Source organism: Nerophis lumbriciformis, linkage group LG37 (genome assembly GCF_033978685.3).
Source record: "Nerophis lumbriciformis linkage group LG37, RoL_Nlum_v2.1, whole genome shotgun sequence".
NCBI lineage: Eukaryota > Metazoa > Chordata > Actinopteri > Syngnathiformes > Syngnathidae > Nerophis > Nerophis lumbriciformis.
Window position 1 is genome coordinate 3,187,394 of NC_084584.2, and position 17,657 is coordinate 3,205,050.

At 33.8% G+C, this 17,657-nt stretch overlaps 1 protein-coding gene and 1 long non-coding RNA gene across 2 annotated transcripts in view; both read left to right on the forward strand.

Annotated features, from left to right (window-relative positions):
- vps52 (VPS52 subunit of GARP complex) overlaps positions 1-17,657 on the forward strand; it is an 86,604-nt gene that overhangs the window by 51,417 nt on the left and 17,530 nt on the right. The window contains exons 11-18 of the mRNA XM_061931514.2: positions 2,415-2,548; positions 2,623-2,778; positions 2,861-2,979; positions 9,260-9,383; positions 9,446-9,541; positions 12,144-12,251; positions 12,320-12,385; positions 12,467-12,578. Of these exons, the coding sequence (XP_061787498.2) occupies positions 2,415-2,548; positions 2,623-2,778; positions 2,861-2,979; positions 9,260-9,383; positions 9,446-9,541; positions 12,144-12,251; positions 12,320-12,385; positions 12,467-12,578 (915 nt within the window). The remainder of the gene's footprint in view (positions 1-2,414; positions 2,549-2,622; positions 2,779-2,860; positions 2,980-9,259; positions 9,384-9,445; positions 9,542-12,143; positions 12,252-12,319; positions 12,386-12,466; positions 12,579-17,657) is intronic.
- LOC140677608 (uncharacterized) lies at positions 11,044-12,133 on the forward strand. The gene is made up of 3 exons (XR_012049386.1): positions 11,044-11,150; positions 11,252-11,866; positions 11,910-12,133. It is a non-coding gene; the product is annotated as an uncharacterized lncRNA (long non-coding RNA).

The following is a 17,657-nucleotide window of genomic DNA, read 5'->3' on the forward strand; positions in this document are numbered from 1 at the left end:
TATTATTAAAGTTTGACTGACCTATCTGACTGTTTTTTTGACATTCCCTTTAGCGCAGTTAGATGCGGCTTATAACACGGGGCGGCTTATAGGTGGACAAAGTATTGAGTTGAATTTTTGTTATTGATCAAATACCGTATTTTCCGCACTATTAGCCGCACCTAAAAACCACAAATTTACTCAAAAGCTGACAGTGCGGCTTATAACCCGGTGCGCTTTATATATGGATTAATATTAAGATTCATTTTCATAAAGTTTCGGTCTCGCAACTACGGTAAACAGCCGCCATCTTTTTTCCCCGTAGAAGAGGAAGTGCTTCTTCTTCTACGCAAGCAACCGCCAAGGTAAGCACCCGCCCCCATAGAACAGGAAGCGCTTCTTCTTCTACTGTAAGCAACCACCCGCCCGCGTAGAAGAAGAAGAAGCGCGCGGATATTACGTTTCATTTCCTTTGTGTGTTTACATCTGTAAAGACCACAAAATGGCGACAGGTTTCCGGTTCATGAAAAGACGCAATCTCTCCATCCGCACACGGACTACTATTTCACAGCAACTGCCTAAAGACTTTCAAGAAAAGCTGGCTACTTTCCGTGCATATTGTAAAAACAAGATAGCTGAAAAAAAGATCCGGCCAGAGAACATTATCAACATGGACGAGGTTCCACTGACTTTTGATATTCCCGTGAACCGCACTGTGGATACAACGGGAGCACGTACGGTGAATACTCGCACCACAGGGAATGAGAAGTCATCCTTCACTGTGGTTCTAGCTTGCCATGCTAATGGCCAGAAACTTCCACCCATGGTGATATTCAAAAGGAAGACCTTGCCAAAAGAGACCTTTCCAGCCGGCGTCATCATAAAAGCTAACTCGAAGGGATGGATGAAGAAAAGATGAGCGAGTGGTTAAGGTACCGTATTTTCCGCACCATTAGCCGCACCTAAAAACCACAAATTTACTCAAAAGCTGACAGTGCGGCTTTTAACCCGGTGCGCTTTATATATGGATAAATATTAAGATTCATTTTCATAAAGTTTCGATCTCGCAACTTAGGTAAACAGCCGCCATCTTTTTTCCCGGTAGAACAGGAAGCGCTTCTTCTTCTACGCAAGCAACCGCCAAGGTAAGCACCCGCCCCCATAGAACAGGAAGCGCTTCTTCTTCTACTGTAAGCAACCACCCGCCCCCGGAAGAAGAAGAAAAAACGCGCGGATATCACCGTACGTTTCATTTCCTGTTTACATCTGTAAAGACCACAAAATGGCTCCTACTAAGCGACAAGGATCTGGTTCATGAAAAGACGCAATCTCTCCATCCGCACACGGACTACTACCGTATTTCACAGCAACTGATATTCCTGTGAACCGCACTGTGGATACAACGGGAGCACGTACGGTGAATATTCGCACCACAGGGAATGAGAAGTCGTCCTTCACTGTGGTTCTAGCTTGCCATGCTAATGGCCAGAAACTTCCACCCATGGTGATATTCAAAAGGAAGACCTTGCCAAAAGAGACCTTTCCAGCCGGCGTCATCATAAAAGCTAACTCGAAGGGATGGATGAAGAAAAGATGAGCGAGTGGTTAAGGTAAGTTTAAGTTTACGCGAAGAGGCCGGGTGGCTTTTTTCACGCAGCTCTGTCCATGTTGATATACGTATGTTTGTGATTGCACATTTGCGTACATTTTGGGAGTGAACAGAGTTGTTAGAACGCTGGTTTTTAATATATTATTAAAGTTTGACTGACCTATCTGACTGTTTTTTTGACATTCCTTTAGCGCAGTTAGATGCGGCTTACAACACGGGGCGGCTTATTGGTGGACAAAGTTTTGAAATATGCCGTTCATTGAAGGCGCGGCTTTTAACCCAGGGCGCCTTATGGTGCGGAAAATACGGTAAGTTTACGCGAAGAGGCCGGGTGGCTTTTTTCACGCAGCTCCGTCCATGTTGATATACGACTCCATGCGCGCCCACATCACGCTGGTTTTTAATATATTATTAAAGTTTGACTGACCTATCTGACAGTTTTTTTGACATTCCTTTAGCGCAGTTAGATGCGGCTTATAACACGGGGCGGCTTATAGGTGGACAAAGTTTTGAAATATGCCGTTCATTGAAGGCGCGGCTTATAACCCAGGGCGCCTTATGGTGCGGAAAATACGGTATTTTCCACCATAATTTACAAATAAATTCTTTAAAAATCCTACAATGTGAATTCCTGGATTTTTTTTCACATTCTGTCTCTCACAGTTGAAGTGTATCTATGATGAAAATCACAGACCTCTGTCATCATTTTAAGTGGGACAACTTGCACAATTGGTGGCTGACTAAATACTTTTTTGCCCCACTGTATGTATAATGATGGAAGGTTGCACCGCCGTGCTTTTATATATATATATTTTTTTTGGTGCAGGTTTCTTCTCCAAGCCGTCTCTGAAGAGCAGGAACACCATCTTCACTCTCGGCCAGAGGGGGGCGATACTGAGTCCCCCAGAACTCGAGGGCCCCATTCTGGTCCCTCACACGGCGCAGAGGGGAGACAGCAGGGTGAGAGGCCCCCCGCCGGTTTTCATGTGGCACGCTCCAGAACCTCCACAGTAAGCACACTCTCCCTCCCGCAGTACCCGTACGAGACCTTGTTCCGCAGCCAACACTATGCCCTTCTGGACAACGGCTGCAGGGAACACCTCTTCTTGTTGGACTTCTTCATGGTGGCCGGGAACTCCGCCCTGGATCTGTTCAACAGCATCATGGGGAAGACGCTCAGCATGTTCCTGGTGGGCGACATTGTGCTGCACACGTCCACAAACACATGGCCTGAGTTGCATTGTGTGTGTGTGTGTGTGTGTGTGTGTGCAGAAGAGCATGTCCACGTACGTGTCTGACTGCTACGACAGCATCGCCGTCTTCCTGTGCATACACGTCATCCTCAGGTTCCGCGCCATCACCACCAAGAGGAACATTCCCGCTCTCGACAAGTCAGTATCTAACATTTGTGTGTGTGTTCTTGTATTTCCACTCTTATTGAGACATGAAGAAGGAAACGTATCTTCCATATGAGGAGGTGTGAACGAGTGATGACATAAATCATGGTCCCAATAACATTGCATCTAATAGAGAATGTCTCATTTGCACCCCTGCTGGTGACATCTATCAAAATGAGGGTGGTGTCGCTTTTAAAAGTGCTCCCCCTCTGGTCAACATATGAAATAACAAGAGGGTGTAGGAAATTGAAATATGCCTCCAAAATTAATTTAAAAAAAAGTAAATAAATATGTATATAGAGACATACTGTAATAACTTGAAGTAAATAATGAAGATTAAAAACCAATTACAAAGAAAAAATACAAATAAATAACTAAAAGCAGTCTTTTTCTCACAATCTGTCGACTTTTTTCTTATAAAATTGGGAACAATTCCTCGTATTCTTTCTGTTTCTGAAATATTGCAATATTTTCTCGTAAAGTTATTACTTTTTTTTATGTAAAAGTATTACTTTTTAATGCAAAATGATGACATTTGTCATATAAAATTCTGACTTATCACAATTTTGCCTATTTTTGCGTTATTCTTGTAAGATAGTGACTTTTTTGAGTAAAATTAAGATTTATTATTTTAATATTGCCAACATTTTTAAGTTTTCTTATTAAATTGTGACTTTTGTCGAGTAAAAGTGTTACTTTTTAATGCAAAATGGTGACATTTGTCATTTACAATTCTGACTTATCACAATTTTGCCTATTTTTGCGTTATTCTTGTAAAATAGTGACTTTTTTGAGTAAAATTATGACTTTTGTCATGATTTTGCCAAGTAAAATTCACATTATTATTATATTATTGCCAAAATGTTTAAGTTTTCTTATAAAATTGTGACTTTTGTTGAGTAAAATTACAAGTCTTTTCATAAAATTGCCAAAATGTTAAGCTTTTCTTGTAAAACTGCGACTGTTATTGAGTAAAATTCCAATTTTTATCGTAATATTGCACAAATGTTCCGTTTTTCTTGTAAAATTTTGACTTGCGTTGAGTAAAATGACGACTTTTATTAGGCATTTTTCGGAGGTCTCAAGAAGGTAACAAATACAAGAAAGTGTGTGTGTGTTCATGTATTTCTAACCTTCTTGAGACACCAAGAAGGAAAAAGTATCTTCTATATGAGGAGGTGTGAACGAGTGATGACATAAATCATGGTCCCAATAACATTGCATCTAATAGGCAATGTCTCATTTGCACCCCTGCTGGTGACATCTATCAAAATGAGGGTGGTGTCGCTTTTAAAAGTGCTCCCCCTCTGGTCAACATATGAAATAACAAGAGGGTGTAGGAAATTGAAATATGCCCCCTTTGGCCAAAATTAATTGAAAAAAAAGTAAATAAATATGTATAAAGAGACATACTGTAATAACTTGAAGTAAATAATGAAAATTAAAAAGCAATAACAAACAATAAAAAAATAAAATAAAATCCACTTAAAGCAGTCTTTTTCTCACAATGTGTCGACTTTTTTCTTATAAAATTGGACACAATTTCTCACACTATTTCTGTTTCTTTAATATTGCAGTAGTTTCTCGTAAAATTATTGCTTTTTTTTATGTAAAATTATAACTTTTTAATGCAAAATTTCACACCAAAGACTATAAAAATGGGGCCCATTACCTCCCTGCTTGGGGTTGGAATTGGGGGTTAAATCAAACCAATTAAAACCAATTACAAACAAAAAATACAAATAAATAACTAAAAGCAGTCTTTTTCTCACAATCTGTCGACTTTTTTTCTTATAAAATTGGGAACAATTCCTCATATTCTTTCTGTTTCTGAAATATTGCAATATTTTCTCGTAAAGTTATTACTTTTTTTTATGTAAAAGTATTACTTTTTTATGCAAAACGGTGACATTTGTCCTATAAAATTCTGACTTATCACAATATTGCCATTTTTTGTTGTTGTTCTTATAAAATAGTGACTTTTTTGAGTAAAATTCAGATTTATTATTTTAATATTGCCAACATTTTTAAGTTTTCTTATAAAATTGTGACTTTCGTCGAGTAAAAGTATTACTTTTTAATGCAAAATGGTGACATTTGTCATATACAATTCTGACTTATCACAATATTGCCAATTTTTGCGTTGTTCTTGTAAAATAGTGACTTTTTTGAGTCAAATTATGATTTTTGTCATGATTCTGCCAAGTAAAATTCAGATTATTATTATAATATTGCCAAAATGTTTAAGTTTTCTTATAAAATTGTGACTTTTGTCGAGTAAAATTACAACTCTTTTCATAAAATTGCCAAAATGTTAAGCTTTTCTTGTAAAACTGCGACTGTTATTGAGTAAAATTCCAATTTTATCGTAATATTGCACAAATGTTCAGTTTTTCTTGTAAAATTTTGACTTGCGTTGAGTAAAATGACGACTTTTATTAGGCATTTTTCGGAGGTCTCAAGAAGGTAACAAATACAAGAAAGTGTGTGTGTGTGTGTGTGTTCTTGTATTTCTGCACTTCTTGAGACAAAAAGAAGGAAAAGTATCTTCCATATGAGGAGGTGTGAACGAGTGATGACATAAATCATGGTCCCAATAACATTGCATCTAATAGAGAATGTCTCATTTGCACCCCTGCTGGTGACATCTATCAAAATGAGGGTGGTGTCGCTTTTAAAAGTGCTCCCCCTCTGGTCAACATATGAAATAACAAGAGGGTGTAGGAAATTGAAATATGCCCCCTTTTGGCCAAAATTAATTTAAAAAAAGTAAATAAATATGTATATAGAGACATACTGTAATAACTTGAAGTAAATAATGAAAATTAAAAACCAATTACAAACAAAAAATACAAATAAATAATTAAAAGCAGTCTTTTTCTCACAATGTGTCGACTTTTTTCTTATAAAATTGGACACAATTTCTCACACTATTTCTGTTTCTTTAATATTGCAGTAGTTTCTCGTAAAATTATTGCTTTTTTTAATGTAAAATTATGACTTTTTAATGCAAAATTTCATACCAAAGACTATAAAAATGGGAGCCATTACCTCCCTGCTTGGGGTTGGAATTGGGGGTTAAATCAAACCAATTAAAACCAATTACAAACAAAAAATACAAATAAATAACTAAAAGTAGTCTTTTTCTCACAATGTGTCGACTTTTTTCTTATAAAATTGGGAACAATTCCTCATATTCTTTCTGTTTCTGAAATATTGCAATATTTTCTCGTAAAGTTATTACTTTTTTTATGTAAAAGTATTACTTTTTTATGCAAAACGGTGACATTTGTCATATAAAATTCTGACTTATCACAATATTGCCATTTTTTGTTGTTGTTCTTGTAAAATAGGGACTTTTTTGAGTAAAATTCAGATTATTATGGCCAACATTTTTAAGTTTTCTTATAAAATTGTGACTTTTGTCGAGTAAAAGTATTACTTTTCAATGCAAAATGGTGACATTTGTCATATACAATTCTGACTTATCACAATATTGCCAATTTTTGCGTTGTTCTTGTAAAATAGTGACTTTTTTGAGTAAGATTATGACTTTTGTCATGATTTTGCCAAGTAAAATTCAGATTATTATTATATTATTGCCAAAATGTTTAAGTTTTCTTATAAAATTGTGACTTTTGTCGAGTAAAATTACGACTTTTCATAAAATTGCCAAAATGTTAAGCTTTTCTTGTAAAACTGCGACTGTTATTGAGTAAAAGTCCAACTTTTATCATAATATTGCACAAATGTTCAGTTTTTCTTGTAAAATTTTGACTTGCGTTGAGTAAAATTACGACTTTTATTAGGCATTTTTCGGAGGTCTCAAGAAGGTAACAAATACAAGAAAGTGTGTGTGTGTTCTTGTATTTCTAACCTTCTTGAGACACCAAGAAGGAAAAGTATCTTCCATATGAGGAGGTGTGAACGAGTGATGACATAAATCATGGTCCCAATAACATTGCATCTAATAGAGAATGTCTCATTTGCACCCCTGCTGGTGACATCTATCAACATGAGGGTGGTGTCGCTTTTAAAAGTGCTCCCCCTCTGGTCAACATATGAAATAACAAGAGGGTGTAGGAAATTGAAATATGCCCCCTTTGGCCAAAATTAATTAAAAAAAAGTAAATAAATATGTATATAGAGACATACTGTAATAACTTGAAGTAAATAATGAAGATTAAAAACCAATTACAAAGAAAAAATACAAATAAATAACTAAAAGCAGTCTTTTTCTCACAATGTGTCGACTTTTTTCTTATAAAATTGGGAACAATTCCTCATATTCTTTCTGTTTCTGAAATATTGCAATATTTTCTCGTAAAGTTATTACTTTTTTTTTATGTAAAAGTATTACTTTTTTATGCAAAACGGTGACATTTGTCCTATAAAATTCTGACTTATCACAATATTGCCATTTTTTGTTGTTGTTCTTGTAAAATAGTGACTTTTTTGAGTAAAATTAAGATGTATTATTTTAATATTGCCAACATTTTTAAGTTTTCTTATAAAATTGTGACTTTTGTCGAGTAAAAGTATTACTTTTTAATGCAAAATGGTGACATTTGTCATATACAATTCTGACTTATCACAATTTTGCCTATTTTTGCGTTATTCTTGTAAAATAGTGACTTTTTTGAGTAAAATTATGACTTTTGTCATTATTTTGCCAAGTAAAATTCACATTATTATATTATTGCCAAAATGTTTAAGTTTTCTTATAAAATTGTGACTTTTGTCGAGTAAAATTACAACTCTTTTCATAAAATTGCCAAAATGTTAAGCTTTTCTTGTAAAACTGTGACTGTTATTGAATAAAATTCCAATTTTTATCATAATATTGCACAAATGTTCAGTTTTTCTTGTAACATTTTGACTTGCGTTGAGTAAAATGACGACTTTTATTAGGCATTTTTCGGAGGTCTAAAGAAGGTAACAAATACAAGAAAGTGTGTGTGTGTGTGTTCTTGTATTTCTAACCTTCTTGAGACACCAAGAAGGAAAAAGTATCTTCCATATGAGGAGGTGTGAACGAGTGATGACATAAATCATGGTCACAATAACATTGCATCTAATAGGCAATGTCTCATTTGCACCCCTGCTGGTGACATCTATCAAAATGAGGGTGGTGTCGCTTTTAAAAGTGCTCCCCCTCTGGTCAACATATGAAATAACAAGAGGGTGTAGGAAATTGAAATATGCCTCCAAAATTCATTTAAAAAAAAGTAAATAAATATGTATATAGAGACATACTGTAATAACTTGAAGTAAATAATTAAAATTAAAAAGCAATAACAAAAAAAAAAAAAAAAAAAAAAATCCACTTAAAGCAGTCTTTTTCTCACAATGTGTCGACTTTTTTCTTATAAAATTGGACACAATTTCTCACACTATTTCTGTTCCTTTAATATTGCAGTAGTTTCTCGTAAAATTATTGCTTTTTTTATGTAAAATTATAACTTTTTAATGCAAAATTTCATACCAAAGACTATAAAAATGGGAGCCATTACCTCCCTGCTTGGGGTTGGAATTGGGGGTTAAATCACCAAAAATTATTCCCGGGCTCGGCCACCGCTGCTGCTCACTGCTCCCCTCACCTCCCAGGGAGTGATCAAGGGTGATGGGTGTGTGTGTGACTATCATTGCTACTTTAACTTTTTTTTTTAAATGGTGACATTTGTCATATAAAATTCTGCAGAAAATATTGCAGATTCTTTTGTCGTTCTTGTAAAATAGTGACATTTTTGGAGTAGAATTATGACTTTTGTCCTAATTTTGCCAGGTAAAATTCCGACTATTATTATAATATTGCCAATATTGTAAAGTTTTCTTCATAAAATTGTGACTTTTGTCGAGTAAAACTACGACTCTTTTCATAAAATTGTCAAAATGTAAAGCTTTTCTTGTAAAACTGCGATTGTTGTTGAGTAAAATTCCAACTTTTATCATAATATTGCACAAATAATCAGTTCTTCTTGTAACATTTTGACTTGCGTCGAGTAAAATTGCGACTTTTATTATAACACTTGTGAAACTGTGAGCTTTTTCTTGTGAAATTCCAACTCATTTTTCACAACAAGCTTGTTTATATGTGCATAGTATGTATTCATTATTAATGTTGTAAATACACTTCTTTATATATCTAGAAAGGCTGGTCTCAAGAAGGTAACAAATACAAGAATGTGTGTGTGCGTGTGTGTGTGTGTGTGTGTGCGTGTGTGTGTGTGTGTGTGTGTGTGTGTGTGTGTGTGTGTGTGTGTGTGTGTGTCAGGTATTGGGAGGCTGTGCTGGAGCTGCTGTGGCCTCGCTTTGAGCTCATCCTGGAAATGAACATCCATAGCATCAGAAACACAGACCCTCAGAAACTGGGCGTGCTGGACACCAGGCCACACTATGTAGGTCACACACACACACACACACACACACACACACACTCCCATGTCGTGTGTCCTTTCAGATCACGCGTCGCTATGCCGAGTTCTCGTCGGCCATCGTCAGCATCAACCAGACCTTCCCCAATGAGAGGACCCACGCTCTGCTGGCTCAGCTGCAGGTAACATGCCAGCTCCTGTGTCCACCAATCAGCACACTTCACTGTGTCTGGCTCCGCCCATCAGCAGTGGTGCCCTCATTTTTCATTGGTGGTTGATCGAGAGAGAAGATAGGACAGGTGGGTAGTAGTAGTACAAGAGAAAAGATAGGTCAGGTGGTAGATAAAGACAAAAGATAGGACAGGTGGGTAGATCAAGAGAGAAGATAGGACAGGTGGTAGTACAAGAGAGAAGATAGGACAGGTGGTAGTTAAAGAGAGAAGATAGGACAGGTGGGTAGTACAAGAGAGAAGATAGGATAGGTGGTAGATCAAGAGAGAAGATAGGACAGGTGGTGGATCAAGAGAGAAGATAGGACAGGTGGTAGATCAAGAGAAAAGATAGGACAGGTGGTGGATCAATAGAGAAGATAGGACAGGTGGTAGATCAAGAGAGAAGATAGGACAGGTGGTAGATAAAGGGAAAAGATAGGACATGTGGTAGATAAATACCACCTGATAAAGAGAGAAGATAGGACAGGTGGTAGATAAAGAGAAAAGATAGGACAGGTGGTAGATAAATACCACCTGATAAAGAGAGAAGATAGGACTGATGGTAGTACAAGAGAGAAGATAGGACAGGTGGTAGATAAATACCACCTGATAAAGAGAGAAGATAGGACAGGTGGTAGATCAAGAGAGAAGATAGGACAGGTGGTAGATAAAGGGAAAAGATAGGACATGTGGTAGATAAATACCACCTGATAAAGAGAGAAGATAGGACAGGTGGTAGATCAAGAGAGAAGATAGGACAGGTGGTAGATAAAGGGAAAAGATAGGACATGTGGTAGATAAATACCACCTGATAAAGAGAGAAGATAGGACAGGTGGTAGATCAAGAGAGAAGATAGGACAGGTGGTAGATAAATACCACCTGATAAAGAGAGAAGATAGGACAGGTGGTAGATCAAGAGAGAAGATAGGACATGTGGTAGATAAATACCACCTGATAAAGAGAGAAGATAGGACAGGTGGTAGATAAATACCACCTGATAAAGAGAGAAGATAGGACATGTGGTAGATAAATACCACCTGATAAAGAGAGAAGATAGGATAGGTGGTAGATCAAGAGAGAAGATAGGACAGGTGGTAGATAAAGGGAAAAGATAGGACATGTGGTAGATAAATACCACCTGATAAAGAGAGAAGATAGGACAGGTGGTAGATCAAGAGAGAAGATAGGACAGGTGGTAGATAAAGGGAAAAGATAGGACATGTGGTAGATAAATACCACCTGATAAAGAGAGAAGATAGGACAGGTGGTAGATCAAGAGAGAAGATAGGACAGGTGGTAGATAAATACCACCTGATAAAGAGAGAAGATAGGACAGGTGGTAGATCAAGAGAGAAGATAGGACATGTGGTAGATAAATACCACCTGATAAAGAGAGAAGATAGGACAGGTGGTAGATAAATACCACCTGATAAAGAGAGAAGATAGGACATGTGGTAGATAAATACCACCTGATAAAGAGAGAAGATAGGATAGGTGGTAGATAAATACCACCTGATAAAGAGAGAAGATAGGACGTGGTAGATAAATACCACCTGATAAAGAGAGAAGATAGGACAGGTGGTAGATCAAGAGAGAAGATAGGACAGGTGGTAGATAAAGGGAAAAGATAGGACATGTGGTAGATAAATACCACCTGATAAAGAGAGAAGATAAGACAGGTGGTAGATCGAGAGAGAAGATAGGACAGGTGGGTAGTAGTAGTACAAGAGAAAAGATAGGTTAGGTGGTAGATAAAGAGAAAAGATAGGACACGTGGTAGATAAATACCACCTGATAAAGAGAGAAGATAGGACAGATGGTAGTTAAAGAAAGAAGATAGGACAGGTGGTGGATCAAGAGAAAGGATAGGACAGGTGGTGGATAAAGAGAAAAGATAGGACAGGTGGGTAGATCAAGAGAGAAGGTAGGACAGGTGGTAGTACAAGAGAGAAGATAGGACAGGTGGTAAATCAAGAGAAAAGATAGGACAGGTGGTGGATAAAGAGAAAAGATAGGACAGGTGGTAGAAAAATACCACCTGATAAAGAGAGAAGATAGGACAGGTGGTAGATCAAGAGAGAAGATAGGACAGGTGGTAGATAAAGGGAAAAGATAGGACATGTGGTAGATAAATACCACCTGATAAAGAGAGAAGATAGGACAGATGGTAGTACAAGAGAGAAGATAGGACAGGTGGTAGATAAAGAGAAAAGATAGGACATGTGGTAGATAAATACCACCTGATAAAGAGAGAAGATAGGACAGATGGTAGTACAAGAGAGAAGATAGGACAGGTGGTAGATAAATACCACCTGATAAAGAGAGAAGATAGGACAGATGGTAGTACAAGAGAGAAGATAGGACAGGTGGTAGTTAAAGAGAGAAGATAGGACAGGTGGTAGTTAGGAACAACAACAACAGTAATAATGGTTGACAAGAAGATGATTATTGGTGCTAACTTGATGATGATGAAGAGGAGGCAGACTTTCCAGTCAATTCTTCTTCTTCCTGATTGGTGGGATGCTGCCATGTGACTTCCTGATTGGTGGGATGCTGCCATGTGACTTGCAGGTGGAGGTGGAGAACTTTGTGCTGAAGATGGCCGCAGAGTTCCCCTCCAGGAGAGACCAGCTCATCTTCCTCATCAACAACTACGACATGATGCTCAGCGTCCTCATGGTGAGTCCCGCCCCCCCCACGGTAAGCCCCGCCCCCCCCAAAACACCTGACGAGCTGTGTTTGTCCAGGAGAGGGCAGCAGACGACAGCAAGGAGGTGGAAGGTTTCCAGCAGCTGCTGCTGGCCAGGACGCAGGTAGGAAGCTTTTATTGTGAAATGCTCGTGTTGCTTCCTGGACACTCTCTCTCTCTCTCTCTCTCTCTCTCGCCCACTCAGGAGTTTATTGAAGAGATTCTGTCAGCGCCCTTTGGAGGGATGATCTCCTTTGTGAAGGAGGCCGAGGCGCTCATAGAGAACGGGCATCTGGAGCGACTGAAGAACGAGGAAGGTGAGTCCATAAAACACACCGCCGCTTTTAAATCCATCATGGATGTCAGAAAGTACCCAAACGCCACAAAAAAACCCCAAAAAAAGGGGAAACTTACAGGTTGAGCTTGTTTACCCGCCAGTGTGTGCGCCATTTCACTCCCCGCCCTGCTTCTTTTTCTTGATTTTTGGCGGACGGCACCATGCGCAAGCAACAGTAGCTATTTTTGACTCAGCAGCACCACCTGGTGTGGTAGAGTGTGAGTGACATGTCCTGTGAGGGTGTGGATCACTCAGAAAATTGTTTTTGGACATGCAAATCATTTTTTAAGTGGAGAAAATGTTTAGTTTTTTAACTTGCAGAAAATAGTTTTTTAATACTTGCAATTTTTTTTATTTTTTTTCAATTGGAGAAAATGGTTTTGTTTTTTATTTACAGAAAATAGTTTTTATACTCACTTATCATTTTTTTACTTGCATAAAATAGTTTTTATACCCACTAATCCTTTTTTACTTGCATAAAATAGTTTTTATACTCACTAATCCTTTTTTTACTTGCATAAAATAGTTTTTATACTCACTAATCCTTTTTTACTTGCATAAAATAGTTTTTATACTCACTAATCCTTTTTTTACTTGCATAAAATAGTTTTTATACTCACTAATCCTTTTTTACTTGCACAAAATAGTTTTTAGAGTCACTAATCCTTTTTTACTTGCATAAAATAGTTTTTATACTCACTTATCATTTTTTTACTTGCATAAAATAGTTTTTATACTCACTAATCCTTTTTTTACTTGCATAAAATAGTTTTTAAACTCACTAATCCTTTTTTACTTGCACAAAATAGTTTTTATACTCACTAATCCTTTTTTTATTTGCATAAAATAGTTTTTATACTCACTTATCCTTTTTTACTTGCACAAAATAGTTTTTATACTCACTAATCCTTTTTTTACTTGCATAAAATAGTTTTTATACTCACTAATCCTTTTTTTACTTGCATAAAATAGTTTTTATACTCACTAATCCTTTTTTTACTTGCATAAAATAGTTTTTATACTCACTAATCCTTTTTTTACTTGCATAAAATAGTTTTTATACTCAATAATCCTTTTTTACTTGCACAAAATAGTTTTTAGAGTCACTAATCCTTTTTTTACTTGCATAAAATAGTTTTTATACTCACTTATCCTTTTTTACTCGCATAAAATAGTTTTTATACTCACTAATCCTTTTTTTACTTGCATAAAATAGTTTTTATACTCACTAATCCTTTTTTTACTTGCATAAAATAGTTTTTATACTCACTAATCCTTTTTTTACTTGCATAAAATAGTTTTTATACTCACTTATCCTTTTTTACTCGCATAAAATAGTTTTTATACTCACTAATCCTTTTTTACTTGCACAAAATAGTTTTTATACTCACTAATCCTTTTTTTACTTGCATAAAATAGTTTTTATACTCACTTATCCTTTTTTACTTGCACAAAATAGTTTTTATACTCACTAATCCTTTTTTTACTTGCATAAAATAGTTTTTATACTCACTAATCCTTTTTTTACTTGCATAAAATAGTTTTTATACTCACTAATCCTTTTTTTACTTGCATAAAATAGTTTTTATACTCACTTATCCTTTTTTACTTGCATAAAATAGTTTTTATACTCACTTATCCTTTTTTACTCGCATAAAATAGTTTTTATACTCACTAATCCTTTTTTTACTTGCATAAAATAGTTTTTATACTCACTAATCCTTTTTTTACTTGCATAAAATAGTTTTTATACTCACTAATCCTTTTTTTACTTGCATAAAATAGTTTTTATACTCACTTATCCTTTTTTACTCGCATAAAATAGTTTTTATACTCACTAATCCTTTTTTACTTGCACAAAATAGTTTTTATACTCACTAATCCTTTTTTTACTTGCATAAAATAGTTTTTATACTCACTTATCCTTTTTTACTTGCACAAAATAGTTTTTATACTCACTAATCCTTTTTTTACTTGCATAAAATAGTTTTTATACTCACTAATCCTTTTTTTACTTGCATAAAATAGTTTTTATACTCACTAATCCTTTTTTTACTTGCATAAAATAGTTTTTATACTCACTTATCCTTTTTTACTCGCATAAAATAGTTTTTATACTCACTAATCCTTTTTTTACTTGCATAAAATAGTTTTTAAACTCACTAATCCTTTTTTACTTGCATAAAATAGTTTTTATACTCACTAATCCTTTTTTACTTGCACAAAATAGTTTTTATACTCACTAATCCTTTTTTTACTTGCATAAAATAGTTTTTATACTCACTAATCCTTTTTTTACTTGCATAAAATAGTTTTTATACTCACTAATCCTTTTTTTACTTGCATAAAATAGTTTTTATACTCAATAATCCTTTTTTACTTGCACAAAATAGTTTTTAGAGTCACTAATCCTTTTTTTACTTGCATAAAATAGTTTTTATACTCACTTATCCTTTTTTACTCGCATAAAATAGTTTTTATACTCACTAATCCTTTTTTTACTTGCATAAAATAGTTTTTATACTCACTAATCCTTTTTTTACTTGCATAAAATAGTTTTTATACTCACTAATCCTTTTTTTACTTGCATAAAATAGTTTTTATACTCACTTATCATTTTTTTACTTGCATAAAATAGTTTTTATACTCACTAATCCTTTTTTACTTGCATAAAATAGTTTTTATACTCACTAATCCTTTTTTTACTTGTATAAAATAGTTTTTATACTCACTTATCCTTTTTTACTCGCATAAAATAGTTTTTATACTCACTAATCCTTTTTTTACTTGCATAAAATAGTTTTTATACTCACTAATCCTTTTTTACTTGCATAAAATAGTTTTTATACTCACTAATCCTTTTTTTACTTGCATAAAATAGTTTTTAAACTCACTAATCCTTTTTTACTTGCACAAAATAGTTTTTATACTCACTAATCCTTTTTTACTCGCATAAAATAGTTTTTTTACTCACTAATCCTTTTTTTACTTGCATAAAATAGTTTTTATACTCACTTATCCTTTTTTACTTGCATAAAATAGTTTTTATACTCACTTATCATTTTTTTACTTGCATAAAATAGTTTTTATACTCACTTATCATTTTTTTACTTGCATAAAATAGTTTTTATACTCACTAATCCTTTTTTTACTTGCACAAAATAGTTTTTATACTCACTAATCCTTTTTTTACTTGCATAAAATAGTTTTTATACTCACTAATCCTTTTTTTACTTGCATAAAATAGTTTTTATACTCACTAATCCTTTTTTTACTTGCACAAAATAGTTTTTATACTCACTAATCCTTTTTTACTTGCACAAAATAGTTTTTATACTCACTAATCCTTTTTTTACTTGCATAAAATAGTTTTTATACTCACTAATCCTTTTTTTACTTGCATAAAATAGTTTTTATACTCACTTATCCTTTTTTACTCGCATAAAATAGTTTTTATACTCACTAATCCTTTTTTACTTGCACAAAATAGTTTTTATACTCACTAATCCTTTTTTTACTTGCATAAAATAGTTTTTATACTCACTTATCCTTTTTTACTTGCACAAAATAGTTTTTATACTCACTAATCCTTTTTTTACTTGCATAAAATAGTTTTTATACTCACTAATCCTTTTTTTACTTGCATAAAATAGTTTTTATACTCACTAATCCTTTTTTTACTTGCATAAAATAGTTTTTATACTCACTTATCCTTTTTTACTCGCATAAAATAGTTTTTATACTCACTAATCCTTTTTTTACTTGCATAAAATAGTTTTTAAACTCACTAATCCTTTTTTACTTGCATAAAATAGTTTTTATACTCACTAATCCTTTTTTACTTGCACAAAATAGTTTTTATACTCACTAATCCTTTTTTTACTTGCATAAAATAGTTTTTATACTCACTAATCCTTTTTTTACTTGCATAAAATAGTTTTTATACTCACTTATCCTTTTTTACTCGCATAAAATAGTTTTTATACTCACTAATCCTTTTTTACTTGCACAAAATAGTTTTTATACTCACTAATCCTTTTTTTACTTGCATAAAATAGTTTTTATACTCACTTATCCTTTTTTACTTGCACAAAATAGTTTTTATACTCACTAATCCTTTTTTTACTTGCATAAAATAGTTTTTATACTCACTAATCCTTTTTTTACTTGCATAAAATAGTTTTTATACTCACTAATCCTTTTTTTACTTGCATAAAATAGTTTTTATACTCACTAATCCTTTTTTTACTTGCATAAAATAGTTTTTATACTCACTAATCCTTTTTTACTTGCACAAAATAGTTTTTAGAGTCACTAATCCTTTTTTTACTTGCATAAAATAGTTTTTATACTCACTTATCCTTTTTTACTCGCATAAAATAGTTTTTATACTCACTAATCCTTTTTTACTTGCACAAAATAGTTTTTAGAGTCACTAATCCTTTTTTTACTTGCATAAAATAGTTTTTATACTCACTTATCCTTTTTTACTCGCATAAAATAGTTTTTATACTCACTAATCCTTTTTTTACTTGCATAAAATAGTTTTTAAACTCACTAATCCTTTTTTACTTGCATAAAATAGTTTTTATACTCACTAATCCTTTTTTACTTGCACAAAATAGTTTTTATACTCACTAATCCTTTTTTTACTTGCATAAAATAGTTTTTATACTCACTAATCCTTTTTTTACTTGCATAAAATAGTTTTTATACTCACTTATCCTTTTTTACTCGCATAAAATAGTTTTTATACTCACTAATCCTTTTTTACTTGCACAAAATAGTTTTTATACTCACTAATCCTTTTTTTACTTGCATAAAATAGTTTTTATACTCACTTATCCTTTTTTACTTGCACAAAATAGTTTTTATACTCACTAATCCTTTTTTTACTTGCATAAAATAGTTTTTATACTCACTAATCCTTTTTTTACTTGCATAAAATAGTTTTTATACTCACTAATCCTTTTTTTACTTGCATAAAATAGTTTTTATACTCACTAATCCTTTTTTTACTTGCATAAAATAGTTTTTATACTCACTAATCCTTTTTTAC